The sequence below is a fragment of the Protomyctophum bolini genome (assembly GCF_963924005.1).
Source record: "Protomyctophum bolini genome assembly, chromosome: 5".
In the NCBI taxonomy this organism is placed as follows: Eukaryota; Metazoa; Chordata; class Actinopteri; order Myctophiformes; family Myctophidae; genus Protomyctophum; species Protomyctophum bolini.
The window spans coordinates 24,715,616-24,730,588 of NC_137866.1; the positions used below are offsets into that span (position 1 = coordinate 24,715,616).

At 41.7% G+C, this 14,973-nt stretch overlaps 3 protein-coding genes across 4 annotated transcripts; 2 read left to right on the forward strand and 1 right to left on the reverse strand.

Annotated features, from left to right (window-relative positions):
* Window positions 1-482: 482 nt before the first annotated feature.
* On the forward strand, window positions 483-4,903 carry LOC308315553 (uncharacterized protein). Its single transcript, XM_080763590.1, has 3 exons — window positions 483-648; window positions 2,817-3,118; window positions 4,140-4,903. The coding sequence occupies exons 1-3, from the start codon at window positions 486-488 to the stop codon at window positions 4,584-4,586; spliced, it is 912 nt and encodes a 303-aa protein (XP_080619716.1). The 5' UTR covers window positions 483-485; the 3' UTR covers window positions 4,587-4,903.
* A 1,901-nt stretch (window positions 4,904-6,804) lies between these two features.
* ebp (EBP cholestenol delta-isomerase) lies at window positions 6,805-10,710 on the reverse strand. 2 transcript variants are annotated; one of them, XM_080763553.1, is made up of 6 exons: window positions 10,574-10,710; window positions 9,095-9,122; window positions 8,151-8,472; window positions 8,003-8,039; window positions 7,777-7,907; window positions 6,805-7,347 (listed from the first exon to the last, which is right to left on the reverse strand). In XM_080763553.1, the coding sequence occupies exons 3-6, from the start codon at window positions 8,467-8,469 to the stop codon at window positions 7,127-7,129; spliced, it is 708 nt and encodes a 235-aa protein (XP_080619679.1). In that variant the 5' UTR covers window positions 8,470-8,472; window positions 9,095-9,122; window positions 10,574-10,710; the 3' UTR covers window positions 6,805-7,126. The 2 variants fall into 2 exon arrangements, with proteins under 2 accessions (XP_080619679.1, XP_080619678.1); XM_080763552.1 differs by lacking the exon at window positions 10,574-10,710 and having other exon boundaries at window positions 9,095-9,245.
* vma22 (vacuolar ATPase assembly factor VMA22) lies at window positions 10,122-14,964 on the forward strand. The gene is made up of 6 exons (XM_080763554.1): window positions 10,122-10,173; window positions 10,915-11,043; window positions 12,236-12,339; window positions 12,437-12,549; window positions 13,296-13,478; window positions 14,251-14,964. The coding sequence occupies exons 2-6, from the start codon at window positions 10,930-10,932 to the stop codon at window positions 14,409-14,411; spliced, it is 675 nt and encodes a 224-aa protein (XP_080619680.1). The 5' UTR covers window positions 10,122-10,173; window positions 10,915-10,929; the 3' UTR covers window positions 14,412-14,964.
* Window positions 14,965-14,973: the final 9 nt, after the last annotated feature.

A 14,973-nucleotide genomic window follows, 5' to 3' on the forward strand; every position in this document is an offset into this window, starting at 1 on the left:
GAACTTGAGAGAACTGCCCATAGATCCGAAGTCACGGCACCGAACTTGAAACCTTGCAGTTCCCATCCGGCCGCTCTACCGGCCGCTCAACCGGCCACTCTACCCCTGAGCTACTGCCGCTTTTTTACTTAAGTAAAATATCAGAGCGCTTCTTCCACCACTGCATGATGATGTCACCCATTAGTTTCAGCCTGATCTAACCCCTCATTTACTTCCATTACGCAATTAAAGTAAATTATTTGAAAAGTAATATATAAAGTAGTATATATGAAATCCGATGCTGTTTGTTCAGCCCCCAGACAGGCAAGCATGCACACACACGCACAAAGACACACACAGACATACACACACACACACACACACACACACACACACACACACACACACACACACACACACACACACACACAGTACTGTTAATGTTGTAATTTGGGGGTCAAACGGTAGATTTTAAGCTCTCTTCTCTTTACTTCCTATAGCCAGTGATGGATCCTGGGTGCTGTCCTGAAACATACAGGGACTGTTCCCCTGATGACCATGATGCCACATCCTGGGTATGTGTGTGTGCCAGCGGCATCTGGAAGGTCCAACGAAGGCGAACACATACGAAGGGTGGACAGGCTGCTTTGAATCCTGGAGATGATGGGTGTATGTATGGTGCTTTTCTCACCTTTTATGTTCTGTCCTTTCCTTATCCTAGAATTGAGATGTGTTGAATAATGTACTGGGCGATATGGACAAAATCAATGTGAGTGTGGTACCAGCTCAGTGGCGTTGTGGTTGGAGTGTCCGCCCTGAGACTAGGAGGTCAGGTGTTCGATCCCCGGCCGGGTCATACCAAAGACTTTAAAAATGGGATCCCTGCTTGGCACTCGGCATCAAGGGTTGGATTGGGCGTAAGTTCCTGCAACATACTAGCGTCATGTCCAGGGGGTGTACTTGTACATCAAAGCTGCCTCAAACAGGTTGTGTTTGAGGCCTCCTGCTCCTATTCAGTATTTTAGCCGTGAGTGAGCGGGTCCTACTTTTGTGTCGCTTTTGTGTCCCCATAGAGTTATACTGTGACCCTCCGTCGGACTAAATCTGAGACGAAAACAACCACGAAAGTCTCATTTTACTGCTTTCCTCGCAACAACGCTACTGCTCTCCCAAATCTGGCTGTGACAGGCCGTCTGCCCCACACTGGATACTATCGCCATTTCATTTCATTGTGTCAACTAAATCCTCATTGCAAACTAGATTCAACATACTCAAGCCTGCACACATTTGTACTGAGCAAATGGACTGTTACCATCTTCAATAATAATGATAATAAGTCTTTATTGTCTCAACATCATATATTTTCTTTGTCATGGACACATAATTCTACTCGAGTTGGAACCCATTTTAACCCTCTGGCTTCCTTTCTGAAAAATAACGTCATTGTAAAAAGATTCACGCGTTTAGATATTCTATTTACTGAGATGAGATGCGGACGGGAGCTGGTGCCACTTGGACCTGACGTCGGACTTAAATACTGAATGGGCCTCATAGCTCTGCAAGGCTTACTTACTTACCAGTGATCCAGATATTGGATTAAGAAACTCTGCGTGGGTCAATTATGTCACACTGAGAACATTTGAGTTCACTTTTATAATATAGTTTATACAAAATTACATTTTTTATTCTTAGTTTTTATTCACATTTTCCACAACGTAATGAAACAAAACAACAAAAAACACAAAACAAACAAGAAAAGAAAAACATCTTGACATGGACTACTTTAGAAACTTTCCAAATAAAATAAAATGCAACCATACAGCTTATTTCAAATTAAGACACGGTAGGAATTAGGAAACGCAACAGACCACATTTATCACAGGCCCGGCCTGCATTTAGCCGTAACAACTACAAAGAAGGGTAAGAAAGATAAGAAAACATTCTAGCATGGAATTCTCCTTTAAGTTCTTATTTATTGCACTGTTGTTGCATATTAATATCATACTATCAAATTACTTCCTCAAGGCCCCGGGTTGAGAATCAATGCATCTTTTATAGGGGTGCACGATTATGAAATTAGGACTGATCTGCCGATACCGATTATGACCGATTCTAATATTATACAGAGGGTAACAAGACTACTCGCCCCGTTTCTGTTTTCCTCCCAGAATTTTCCCCAGTGAGGGGTGGGAGAGGCTGGACAGCAGACGGCTGGACTTTGAATTTCTCTAACTATAAACTTTCATGACAGCAGAACAGCCTAAGTACAAATATAATTTATGAAAAGCTACTACAGTGAAGTCTGTTCACAGAAGTTGTTGTAGGATATGTGGGGATTCTCTGACGAGGTACCATTTGAGGGGGCAAAACCTTACATATACTAAATAATAATAAATTGTTTATAGGTTCAATATAAGTCAAACAATATAGCCTTTCCACAGCAGTATCTTTTTATATTTTTTCCAAAAAGAATACAAACAGCCAATAGCATATTACAAAGTTATCCCCCTCACTGGGGAAAATTCCGGGAGGAAAAACGGGCAAGCACCGGGGCGAGTAGTCCAGTATTCATACAGAGGACCACAATGGAAAAAAGCCTAGGCCTAGGGGCTTGGCCCAAAGCCTGTTAATAAAGTATGTAATCAATCAATAAATAGCCTACTCTTTGTGTGTCTGTTTTCTCAACTGAATGAGATGAGTAGACAAATTAAATTAGATTTTTTAAATAATTTATCTGTATTATTTTGAGACCGTTCCGATACCGATATGGCATTTTTATTGCCGATTCTGATTATGCTACCGATTAATCGTGCATCCCTAATCTTTTCCCCATGCAGCGTTGTCATCCGGTGACAGCCCGAGGATAGGTTCACTGTGTCGGGTCCGAGTGTGTCTCAAAGAGGACATCCATAAGACTGACAGTCCAGGATCATGCAAGGGAGAGGAGATGCTGCCGATCCAAGCTGACCAACCAGTGGCAGAGCTCGGACTAGAAATGACGGCTACACCCATTCCACGCTCTCAAAGTGCTGCCCTTCATGTTCTGCTTGGCGATTGGACAACACTGAGGCTAGGGGAGGGACAGTGTGATGTGACTGAAGCCTGTCTGGAAGGGATGAGAGCTGGAGAGAGATGTGAGGTATGTGGAGAGTGTACTTGCTGTATGTACGACGTGAACATATGAAATAAACTACATCAACAGAGCAATGAAAGAGGTGAAGAAACGAGTACAAGCAGGTTGGAACGGGTGGAAAAATGTGTGATAGTATCAGCAAGAATGAAGGAAAGGTGTACAAAACGGTGGTGAGACCAGCTATTTTGTATGGTACTTTGGACTCGAGAGACAGTCGCACTGAGGAAAAGAGAGGAAGCAGAGCTGGAGGTAGAGACTAAAATGTTGAGGTTCTCTCTTGGAGTAACAAGGATAGATAGGATCAGGAACTAGGGACAGCCCATGTTAGATGTTTTGGAGATAAAGCCAGAGGCCAGACTGAGATGGTTTGGACGTGTACAGAGGAGGGATAGTGAGTATATCGGTGGAAGGATGCTGAGGTTGGAACTAAGCAACTGCCAGACAGGAGGCCTAGTAGAGGCAGACAAAAGTGGAGATTTATGGATGTACTGAAAGAGTACATGAAGTTGGTGTGGTGTGGTGGTAGTGAATTATACCCTAATTTCAGCAACTCAATGCTGCCTACCGTACTTTGTAATTTCATCATGTTATAAATTAACATGATGTACTGAAGAACACTAGAGATAAGAAATCGGGATCGATAAGAAATCAATTTCGATCGATCGATAAGAAATAGGGAAAATAGCTATTGTACAAGCTTGTGGATGTCTGCTGTCGGGAAGTAACCACTTAACTCCAAAATGTTCATTTTTCAGGAAATGAAAAATGTAAACTCTTTAGGAAATTAAGAAAACCTGCCTCATCAAAGTTGGTGTTGTGCTTTAGCAGACAGTTTGAGGGTCCAATGGAGTTAAGAGGTTTTGTCCAAAGCATTTTTTACTACTTTCCATTGGTTCAATATTTTCGAAACAACACACAGACGTAAAGGGTATTCAATAGCACTGATTTATGCTAAAAAAAATCTAAATCCTCAAAAATGGACTTAGAAGGTTCCTCTTGACAGTCTGAATTTCGTCTTTTCGCCCAGATACTATTGACTCCCTTGGATAACGGACCAGAAAACCCAGCGGCACAAATCACAGAGGGAAGCCAGCCTTTATGTGCCACCGTTGAACTGCACTCATTCACACCTGGCGAGGAGTCCTGGGAGATGTCACCTGCTGACAAATGGGACTGGGTGAGGTCTCACAAGGAGAGGGGCGGAGCCAGGTTCAGGAGCGGCGACGTGTGGGGAGCAGCCGACAGTTACAGTCGAGCCCTCAAACTCCACCCTGTACAGCCACACCAGCGACACAGACACAATCCCAGAGGAGGACGAGGAGGAGCAGGAAGAGACCGGCGAAGAAACATCAAGGCTGCCCGCCAACCCCCAGGTTCCGTCCACGAACGTGTACTAAAACACGAAAGCAGAACTCCACTCCAACCTGTCGCTGTGCCAGCTGAAATTGAAGCAACCGCAGCGTGCCAGAGCTAATGCCGCGAAAGCCACACAGCTGGAGCCCGGCGGAGCAAAGGCCTGGTATCGCCTGGGCCAAGCGTGTCAGATGCTGGATGAGATGGAGGACGCCAAGCAGGCATTCAGGAGACTTTTGGAGCTACAGCCAGACTCGCCCGCAGCCCAGAAGGCACTCAAAGATGTATCAAGCATAGAGAAAGAAAGAAATGCACAGTTAGGACAGAGGCTCAGTAAGGTGTTCAGTTGAAACCTTTTAAAATCACACATCATTGAGTGGGAGGGCAGATTGAGATCTACATTTGTTTTCATGACTGGCATTAAAATGGCACTACATTTTTCTACTGCCTTATGTTACAAACCATTTCATTATTATGTATTTTCCCTCAAAAATGAATGTAAGATACTTGAATGTGAATTATGCCACCCACAAGTGTAATTATATTATCTTTAGGGGTTGTTGGTGGAAATGCAGAGTTCTGTGTCCACAAAATTAAATTGCAAGTTAATGCAATTATGTAATGCGCCACTAGGTGTCACACGTTAACAACATTTATCCAATGGGAAAGGAAAAGAGTCAGAAAAGTGGTTGGTTCGTTCGATCTGCAATGCATTGAACGACATGGGAACATGTACTGTCTGTACTGTGCAAGTGTGAGTAAAAATGTTAACTTGAACAGTTTGTTAAGCAGCATGACTACTACTCGTACCTTTTAATGTTTTTCATCAAAGAGTCAAAAATGCCGAAACCCGGGATCGAACCAGGGACCTTTAGATCTTCAGTCTAACGCTCTCCCAACTGAGCTATTTCGGCGGGGTGACATGTGTTGCATCATATAAATTATTAAAAAAAATACAGTCACTGACGTCTCGTTAGTCTAGGGCTCCCGGCTTCATTTATTGACCATTCACAGAGCTCCCGGCTTCATTAACGGACCAATGGAATATCCTCCGCATTTTAGAAATAGATATATCTTTCTTACTCACCCTCAAAACCAGGCCCTCGCAAATCAACGTTAACGCTACGCTGCTGTCCGCACCAGCCCACAATATCTAACACTGTAAAGAACGAGGCGTCACTTTTATCATATCAACTTACTGTTTCATTAAAACTGTCCAGTCACAAAAGCAGTACCGCAGACAGTAGTCTATCACAACAAACTTCTCTTCCCTTCTCTGTCCTCTCTCTACTCTCGCTCCCGCCTCCCCTGCTGTTAGGCTAGCTCTGGTCCATAGCCTTCTACTGCTTCGATTCTGCCCCAGAGCTACTGTTATGCATGGGATGATGGGAACCTCTCAGTCTCATAACAATATGCCTTCAAGTTCATTCTGATTCTTTGAATCCTTCAAACCAGAGCCATGATATAGGCTACAGCTCTTCCATGGAATAATTAAGTAGTTTTCAAACAGGTCCTTGAGGGCGTTCCAGAAGATCCCCAGCAAAAGGAAGAGTTAACCTGCTCTTGTCACCAGACTTTATAGGCTACACAATTACCCCTCCACACGACCCTATTTTATACTTAAGCTATTTGACAAAAAAAAATCCATATATTTTGAGCAACCACATATTTTCAAATGGGGGTTCTGTGGCCAAAAACAACATTTTGGGGGAATGAAAATGTTTGAGATCCTCAGGGTCAATTTGGTGCCATTTGCACTTTACTGTGAACGTGCAAGATGGCTCCCAAATGTACCTTTCACATTTACTTCAAAACATCAACAAGTACTTGTAAAACGGGCACACACATGCTGATGCAGTCATTAATTTGTTGATCCAGGTATAACTTCTTTAGAAGTATTATGTATTAGAGTAAAGACGATGTAGACAGCAACAAAGAGTCATTATCAAGATTGATGAGGAGTGTAAGTCAGCTATTCCTTATCTACTCTTGGTGTGTACATACAGTACTTTAGAATAGAGTAGCCTATACAATATGGTAGGTTGGTATCGGTATGGTAGGCAGTACTGGGCACTTATTGTATCCTTTGACCGTTTGAAATAATAAAGCATATGATTTAAGCATTATGAATTAATTCGTTTTGCTGTAAATGGTATGTTTTTCAACACATGGGCCTGAAATGTAATTAAACATTCAACAGCTGTGTTTCATAATAAGATCTTGCTTATCTTGGATAATATCTCAAGTCCTAGACTCCATAGCAAAAGTAAATAATTAGCCGAATTAGTTCAACTACACTTCATTCAAGCCCTGGGAATGCCAACAGATAAACAGTCAACAGTCAATTTACTTAAAGGATTTGGTACACATAAAGAGCATAGGCCTATTGTAAACAAACATAGGTGACTTTATTATTCCCCTTCCCACTTGTTATTCAACCAAAGAATGCCATAAGTCAGACATGTCTTGGGGTAGTATAGCACAAAAAAGAAAAGGCTTAGAAAAATGAACTGGAAAATTCACACTTGCAATTTGACAAAACATTTGTGCATACAGTATGCGTTTTTTCTTTGTTGATTAATTCACATTTTCCTACCCCCTGCACCCCTACCCCACACACAGTAGCCAGCTTTATTGTCCCAGTCAGTTCTGTCCTGCTGGTTAATTAGTCTTAGACTTCTGTGTCTTCATGCTGTCCATGTGTGTCTGGGTGGCAGAGAGCGCTCTCCATGCATCTACAATCAGCAGTAGAGGTATGACGATCCACAACGAGTTCATGAATACAAAGTAGAACCAGAAGTAGATGGGATGTCCAAATTCACTGTGAGAGTAGCCATCTTTGTGCTCCGTGTAGAAATAAAGCACATCTCCGTACAGCTGACCTAGAATCACATGTTGAAAATGAATGCTTTGTCAAGTGGTTTTCAAATGTTTGTGCCCAAGCCACGTGGATAATAGTTGATGTACAAGCTCACAATATGCTGGAATGTGACAGGTGGTGAGTTTGTACATCAGCTATTTTTGCTGCTTCTTTTCTTCAAAGCTATTTTTCACGCTGAAAATAGCTTCGGATTAGCGGACGACACAAATTATAAATGAGGCTTGATGTTGAATTGTACAGCTGAAAGTGTTGGAAGTCTTTGAGTAAAGATCAATATAGTTTCTAAGTAAATTGACAATTCAAAGTTGATCTCAAGTCTTAAGATGTACAGTGTACCACTCATCTTGATCTGTACTGCTAAACTGTTGAGACTAAAGGTTCTGTAGGCCTACTTATTGTACTATTGTACTAGGATGATGCATCCTCTTACCTAATGAAATGATGAGTTGCAGTACAAATCTGTAGGACTTGTTGGTCAAGAAGGCAAACACAACCCAAAAACTAAATGGTCCCCATAGCAATGCAGTCACTGTCTCCATACAGACAGTGAAGTTATCCGCTCTAAATAGAAGAGAGAGAGGGAGAGGGTGTCAATAACAATATTATCAGTCATCATCTGTGAGTAATGCTCTATTTCTGTTCAAATATAAACTTACATAACATATCGGCTGTCTCCCTTGGAGTACTCTTTCCCTTAGGGTAAAAAAAGGAAAGTAAAACGACCTCAGTCAAAAGACAGTACCATCACACCGAGCAACAAAATTGATTGCTTAGACACTTTTCAAACATTTTGTCTGTACTCACATAGCTGTGAGAGGAAGCTCTGGTCTCCTGGAATTATGTGATAATATAGTGCAAACCAGCCCTCGATGACACTATGTATGAAACCGCACACGGCAAACCAGCAAAGGGCCAGCCGCCTGCCAAAGCCCAATCGTCCGGCAGGCCCTTCTTGACCAGTGATCAGCCAGGTCACCAGCAGAAATGCCCCAGACACAGAGAACAGAAACACCAGGATCTCAGACATGGATCGGTCGTTGGCCACATAGTTAGGAATGGAAACGTCACGAGGCCAGTAGGGGTGGACAGTCTGGACACCCCCTGTTGCTGATGTTGTCTCCATGACCTGGCGGAGAGGAAGCAAATGGGCAGATGCAGTTCACTGAATTCAGTGGTGGAAGAAGTACTGGAAGTTTTACCTGAGGAAAAGTATCAATATACTTCCAATGTGAAATACTGATACAAGTAATAATCTGCTATACAAAGTTTACTTGAGTAAAACGATAAAAGTATCAGCATAAAAAATATACAGTACTTAAGTACTAAAAGTAAAAGTAGTCATTATGCACAATATCCCATTTCACGTTTCCAAAATGTATAACAATCCTTTGAAAATAGCAGATCTACAAGCCTATGCGATGCATTGTGAGCTGGTAGATTTCTAGATTTTTTCCAAATAGCCTGCATGGCTTAAGTGTTTAATCTAGTTTTCAAATAATTGTAGTAAAATAAATACAATACAGTACATACTATGTGTAAAACAATGCAAATCATCCAGTATCACTGAATTAACAGTTTGTTATTATTATTATTACACTACATGCGTTGTAGCCTACTTTGGATGGAATGCAGTTATACTTGGTCTGAATAATATCACTAGATTTAGATCATAAAGTGATCCACTCCATGAGATCAGTTGCAGGTGTAGTGTACACATTATAACACATTTCACACTTCTTAGTTCTTACCAGTGACAGTCACCTAGCCCAGTTTCCACTTTCCAGCCGTCCAATGAAACGAAACAGGTAAACGTAGGAATATTACATTAATTTAAAAGAAATATTATGACAGACCTCAATGTTCAGTGCTTTGGTCACAGAGTTAATATGGGTAGCTTACTTCCTCTACGCATGGACCGCCCAACCTCCTTACAGACCAATCAAACAGGAATATACACAGAGAGGCGGTGACACGTGCGATATCTCGGCTTGTTGATTGGGTTTTTATGTCGGAACATGGATGTTGTCACACAGAAGGTCTCCAATGAAATCTCTTCGGCAGTCGGCACCATACATACCCAGGTGATTGGTGAAGCACAGTACAGTACATTTCAAGCACAAACTCAATACAAAGACTGTTTACTGTGAGTGGACGACCCAATTAATTAAGCATTACACTTAAGAACAATTGTTCTTAATTGTTCAATTCATCAAAACATTTAGAGACATACAAATAGACACTTCTATGTAGCTCTGGTCCATAGCCTTCTACTGCTTCGTTTCTGCCCTGCAGGGCAGAATCGACCGACCAGAGCTAACTTCTATGTAGCTAAAGAACAGAACAGGAATTCATCATATTAGTCCGTTTGAATATAGTTTTAAATAAACTAAATTAAAATGTCAATCTTAGGAGCGCCTATAATACCGCGACGTGTGTTACTTTAATATAAAACACAGCAGTCGCAGTCAGTGCTTTCTCTTATCTTTATTGCGATTATAACCTAATTCTAGCTCTGCTCCATAGCTCTAATACTGTCGCATTTAGGGGCAGCAAGAGCAGTAAGGCTATGGACCAGAGCTAACCTAATTCCACCACTGGTTGTGAGTGAGACCTTTTAAACTCGTTTGCAAAAATGTTTCAGATCGAATGTAAGGAATGTTAATGTGAAAAAACGTTACTCCAAAGCCGTGTCAGGGATCTTATTCCCTGCCGTGACCCGGATTCGAACCGGGGTTGCTGCGGCCACAACGCAGAGTACTAACCACTATACGATCACGGCGCGCTACTAGGAGCTGGTTGTACGCCTCCGTCAGAATGCTTTATAACGGTAATACTTTATAACGGTAAACCAGTTATAACTGATGTGATCATGACATGCTGATTTGCCGTGGTGATCGGATTATGTTAAATGCGCTTTGTCCATTTGCGGATATCTTCTGACTGCACCATAATAACGTCCACCAGTACAACAAAAGCTAAGCGTGGTAAAGGAACCCAGAAAGAAAAGAGTAATATACGGTCGTCAATTTAACTTTTGTGTCATTGAGATAAGAATTAAATCAATGAATTCATGTTTTGGTGTTTATAATAAAGATACATAGAATGTATTAATGTATCGTTGTTAATAAAGCTTATTGGTGTTAATAAAGCTATATGATCTGTTCTATACTTTCCATGAAACGCGAAATACATTTAACAGTGAGTTGTACATGCCTTCTTATACTGACTATCATGTAGTGCTGCCATCAGTCCCATATGGTCTAGCGGTTAGGATTCCTGGTTTTCACCCAGGCGGCCCGGGTTCGACTCCCGGTATGGGAACTTCCCTTTTGCTCTTTCATTTGACTTTTCTGTCCTCCGCAGTTGACCAGTTGTTACATATAATATGATTAGAAAATATGACGTTTTAGTATTATGTAGTTTTCGTTGTATTGTACTGTACAAGTGTTGGTTGGGTGTCAACCTTCAGTGTTGTCATGTGACGCCCATCGTGTCACATGATCCTAGGGACGTAGGCGGAAGTAAGCAAATCTCCATTGCCTAATGCCTATCTGAATTACAAACACAGCGAATACAAGTCGAGATGGGTCTATCGCCGGAAGAATCTCTCCTGATGGACGAAACGTTGCTTCGTTTCATGGATCAGCTGGAATTACTGGAAGAAAAACGAGCTGCGCTCAACTCTCTCATTGAACAGGTCTTGGCCACTGTTACATTTTTGTGTGTGTTCTGTATGTTGTCGATTAGGAACAGTTCCGAACAGACTAGTGCTATATACGGTAATGTTTTGATTGATTGGTTGATATGGTGAGTTAAGGTGACATGTAGCCCCTCTCGGAACCCTCCGTAAAGCTTTTATGAAATTTGGATGTCGCTTTGCGTAGGGTCCCTGTGCGTATCTATATTTTCGTATGGGAATGTTGGAACGCGGACATAAACATCCTCCGCATAAGTCAATCTGCGCTCTTTCAGGACTTTTTTCGTGTGAGGGCTTCTGAATGTGTGAACTATAAGTAGCCTACCTATACATACCGCTGCGAATATCTTTGTTTGACCGATTTGGTCGCTTTGATTCTTCTTGTTTATTTACCGTTTATTGTACCGCCTCCCGCTGTGTGGTTGGCTTGTGCCGGCTACATTCCTGCCCCTGATCTGCTCTGTCATAGCTATAGCGCCACTAGCTAGCCAGATAGGCGGTCCAATGAGGTGTCAATAAACAAGGAAGGAAAAGAAGAATCAAAGCGACCAAATCGGTCAAACAAAGATTAAAAATACTTAACGGCTTCCGCGACACAGGAGATATTCGCAGCGGTATTTATAGGTACTTATAGTTCACACATTCAGAAGCCCTCACACGAAAAAAAGTCCTCAAAGAGTGCAGATTGACTTATCCGAAGATGTTTACGTTTATTTATGTGTGCGTACCGGTGGCAGGGTGGAGGTGGAATAGGACCCCATGCTGTGGGTCTAAAAAATGTCAGAAACTTCAGTAGCATTGGGTTCTGCTTGTAGGGCTAGGTGACATGATAGGTGAGCAGTCTGCACCTCGGAAGAGTGGGCACTGGGCACTGGGCGCCTCGCTTAAGTAAAGTATATACATAACTCGAACATGCTTAAACATTCGCCAATTACCGTCAATTAAATATAATATAACTATGAAACTAAATCTTATAATAATGTACTACCATGCATGTTCACATGTGTTACTTTACCAAGTTAAGACTGACCATATACATATATAGAATAACCACTTTTACATTGAGGTGCCCACTGCCCAGATATCCCTAGTGCCTACCCCTACCCATACCTGTATCCATTCATATATACGGTGGAAGACGAAGGGTGTCTGGTCAACTGAACTCAATGCCACTATTTAACACTGCCCACAGGGATGGTTTTCCATGTCCAAGGCCCGATATTCCATGGGCAACAAACAGGTGTCTGCGCTTCAGTATGCAAGTGAGATAGAGCCACTGGTCCACGTGCATACAAAGTAAGGACTGGAGATGCATAGCATACATTTTCATGTTTTTTTTTTAGCTGCTTGCCAGTTAGTTGAAGGCTTTCTGAAATCGTTTCCTGTGCTGCAGGACACTTGCTAAGGGTGGAGCAGACTTCTGCACAGAAAGAATTACACCAAAGCATGCCAGTGAGTGTGGAAAAGATGTGTCATCTGTGGAAAATATTGGCCCCGCCGAAGAAGGTGAGTTTTGGTGAAGGAAATTAAATTATTTTAGTTTGAGTTGCATTTTAGCCTCGACAATGCAAAAGCTAAAATTATGCAATTTAGATATAGCATTCTATAGTGTATACTTAGTTTTATTTTACAGATATTCTCCTGTGAGACGGATGTTAGGTTCTTAGCTTACTTATGATCCTTGATGATCCCATTGACTCCCCACTCATCCAAATTGCTTTTGTGATCTTTTTGTATTAAACGACATTAAACTATAACTCACCAACATTGCAGCTGTAGGGAAAGCTTGTCCTCTTTCAACCTGCAAAGTGTTTGTTTCATAAAAATCCACTGTAGACATGTTATGAGCTACTTTCTGTCAAGAAATTCTGTGCAGGTGATTCTCAGGCGTTGGCGTTTGGAAGCACTCGTTTTTATTAACGGGTCGCGCTGTTGCCTCCTGTATTATGTGTAAATTCGAAACGGGTGGTACGCAGGGCCGTTCAGTGACTTTGATGAGCGCTTCCAAACTCCAACACTTCAAAAAGAATCACCTGCAGTCCTGCACAGAATTTCTTGACAGAAAATAGCTTTAGAAAGTATGTCTATGGTGGATCTTTATGAAACAAGCACTTTGCAGATTGAAAGAGGATAATTCAAGAGTCAAATTGCGGCTAGTGTTGTTCTTGCTTACTGTAAGTAATGGCTAAATTGTAATTAAAATAATGCATTTTTTTGTTTTTTTTAATTAATCACATCATTTGATTTCCTAGGTGTGAGGAGAAGAATCGTATCTAAAAAAGAAGCTAAAGAAAAAGATGATCAGAAAGCATCTACTGAGGAGCCCTCAATAGCAGTTGTCAAAGGTGAACTCACTCCTCAGCAAGATCCACTAAAATGGTTCGGGATTCTAGTTCCACAATCTCTTAAACAAGCACAGTCATCATTTAAACAAGGTGAGGTGTAATACTTCTTTATTTCTTTCATAATTGTCCATGCTGTGTTTCCTATGTGTCAAGTGGTGTTGAAGAGGGTGTGTGTGTTTATTTTACTCTATAGAACTTAAATAAGCCTTAAATGTTGCATGCATAACTAAAGATCTGTGTCCAAGATATGCGTCTGTTCCTAATTTTATGGGTGACTAATGCAATGTGGCATTGATGTATTGACTGTAAATCATGATCAAGTAGTAGTAGTATAACGGTTCTAACACCAGTAAGATGCCCTGAGGGGAGAAGCGGTCGCGTGCACGCATCCGCCTGGGTGACGACGGACGGCTGACTGCTGGGCGAGCGCTGGCGCTTTGGCATGGGGGGACAGATCAACACATGGAATGAATTCTGTACTGGTCATATATGGAGTGTGTCTTGAGTGTGCAGGGTTTGATGAGGTCAGATCAACAAGAGTTGCTGGCCGGCTCCATATACAGTATGCAGTCTTCTCTATGTATGCTTATCCAGGGTTGGATGACGTCAGTGTCTTCATATATGGACTTATGGAGATGGCCATATATGGTGGCGTGACGTGTCACAAGGCGTGACCATATATGGAGGCGTTAAGGGTCTCATGATGTCACGAGTGCAGATCCATATAGGGAGATCTAAGGGTCTCCATGATGTCACGAGGCTTGATGGATTGGCAACCATAAGTGTGACAGACGGATGCGAGGTGCAGAGGCTAAATTATATTCTCCATGCTTAACATCTCTCTTTTTTTGTTATTTTACAGTGATAGAGCTGTCTGCTGAGATAGCTAATCTGCAAAGTGCAGTCTTAAACACCAGAAAGGAGATGAAACTCGGTGCCGACACTGCCGTGGACAAAACCGTCACAACACTGGCAGACAAGGTTGAAAACGAAATGATTATTTTTGAACACACGGCTGACTGAGCCAAGAGGAAACCTATTTTCACAGGAGAAGGAAGGACTGTATTATGCTCAGGACTCATCCCAAAGCTGATAGAAGATCACTATGACCCCAAAAACCCACAATGGTTGTGTTTTTTACCACAAGCGACGCAAGATGCTGTATGCTATCCTCTTTTGTTTCATGAAAAATCCACCGTAGACATACGTTCTGCCAATATATTCACAACATGTCTACGGTGGATTTTTATGGAGAGGAAAAAAAAGACACAATCCAAATTGTCCATACAGCCTCAATGTTGATGAGTTTATTTGTTGTTTACTACAATGACATCAGACTTTTCTGTTTGGATGAATGCCGGGCTGTCAAGGGTTGGTATTGAAATGCTAGATAACAAAAATAGCATCTAAGAGTTGCTTGTGGTGAGTGTGCTTTAGGCTATCCTGTGCTGTTAGTCTGTCTTCATGTGTTTTGTGATATTAGTGAGTGACTGGTGTTGCTTGATTCTTTATTAGTTAAGTCATTGTTAAGCATATTGATGATACCTTTATAGATAAATAAAATTTGATTTATTTGTTGCAATGT

Bases quoted from the DNA above. Each gene is read 5' to 3' on its own strand.
- ebp (XM_080763553.1), bottom strand. From the start codon at position 8,469: ATGGAGACAACATCAGCAACAGGGGGTGTCCAGACTGTCCACCCCTAC. The intron at 8,040-8,150 runs GTGAGTACAGAC...TTTTACCCTAAG, and splicing joins GAGCTTCCTCTCACAGCTAT to GGAAAGAGTACTCCAAGGGA. The intron at 7,348-7,776 runs GTAAGAGGATGC...ATGTGATTCTAG, and splicing joins GCAACTCATCATTTCATTAG to GTCAGCTGTACGGAGATGTG.
- vma22 (XM_080763554.1), top strand. From the start codon at position 10,930: ATGGGTCTATCGCCGGAAGAATCTCTCCTGATGGACGAAACGTTGCTT. The intron at 12,340-12,436 runs GTAAGGACTGGA...CCTGTGCTGCAG, and splicing joins CTGGTCCACGTGCATACAAA to GACACTTGCTAAGGGTGGAG. The intron at 12,550-13,295 runs GTGAGTTTTGGT...TTGATTTCCTAG, and splicing joins TATTGGCCCCGCCGAAGAAG to GTGTGAGGAGAAGAATCGTA.
- LOC308315553 (XM_080763590.1), top strand. From the start codon at position 486: ATGGATCCTGGGTGCTGTCCTGAAACATACAGGGACTGTTCCCCTGAT. The intron at 649-2,816 runs GTATGTATGGTG...TTCCCCATGCAG, and splicing joins GAATCCTGGAGATGATGGGT to CGTTGTCATCCGGTGACAGC. The intron at 3,119-4,139 runs GTATGTGGAGAG...CTTTTCGCCCAG, and splicing joins GAGCTGGAGAGAGATGTGAG to ATACTATTGACTCCCTTGGA.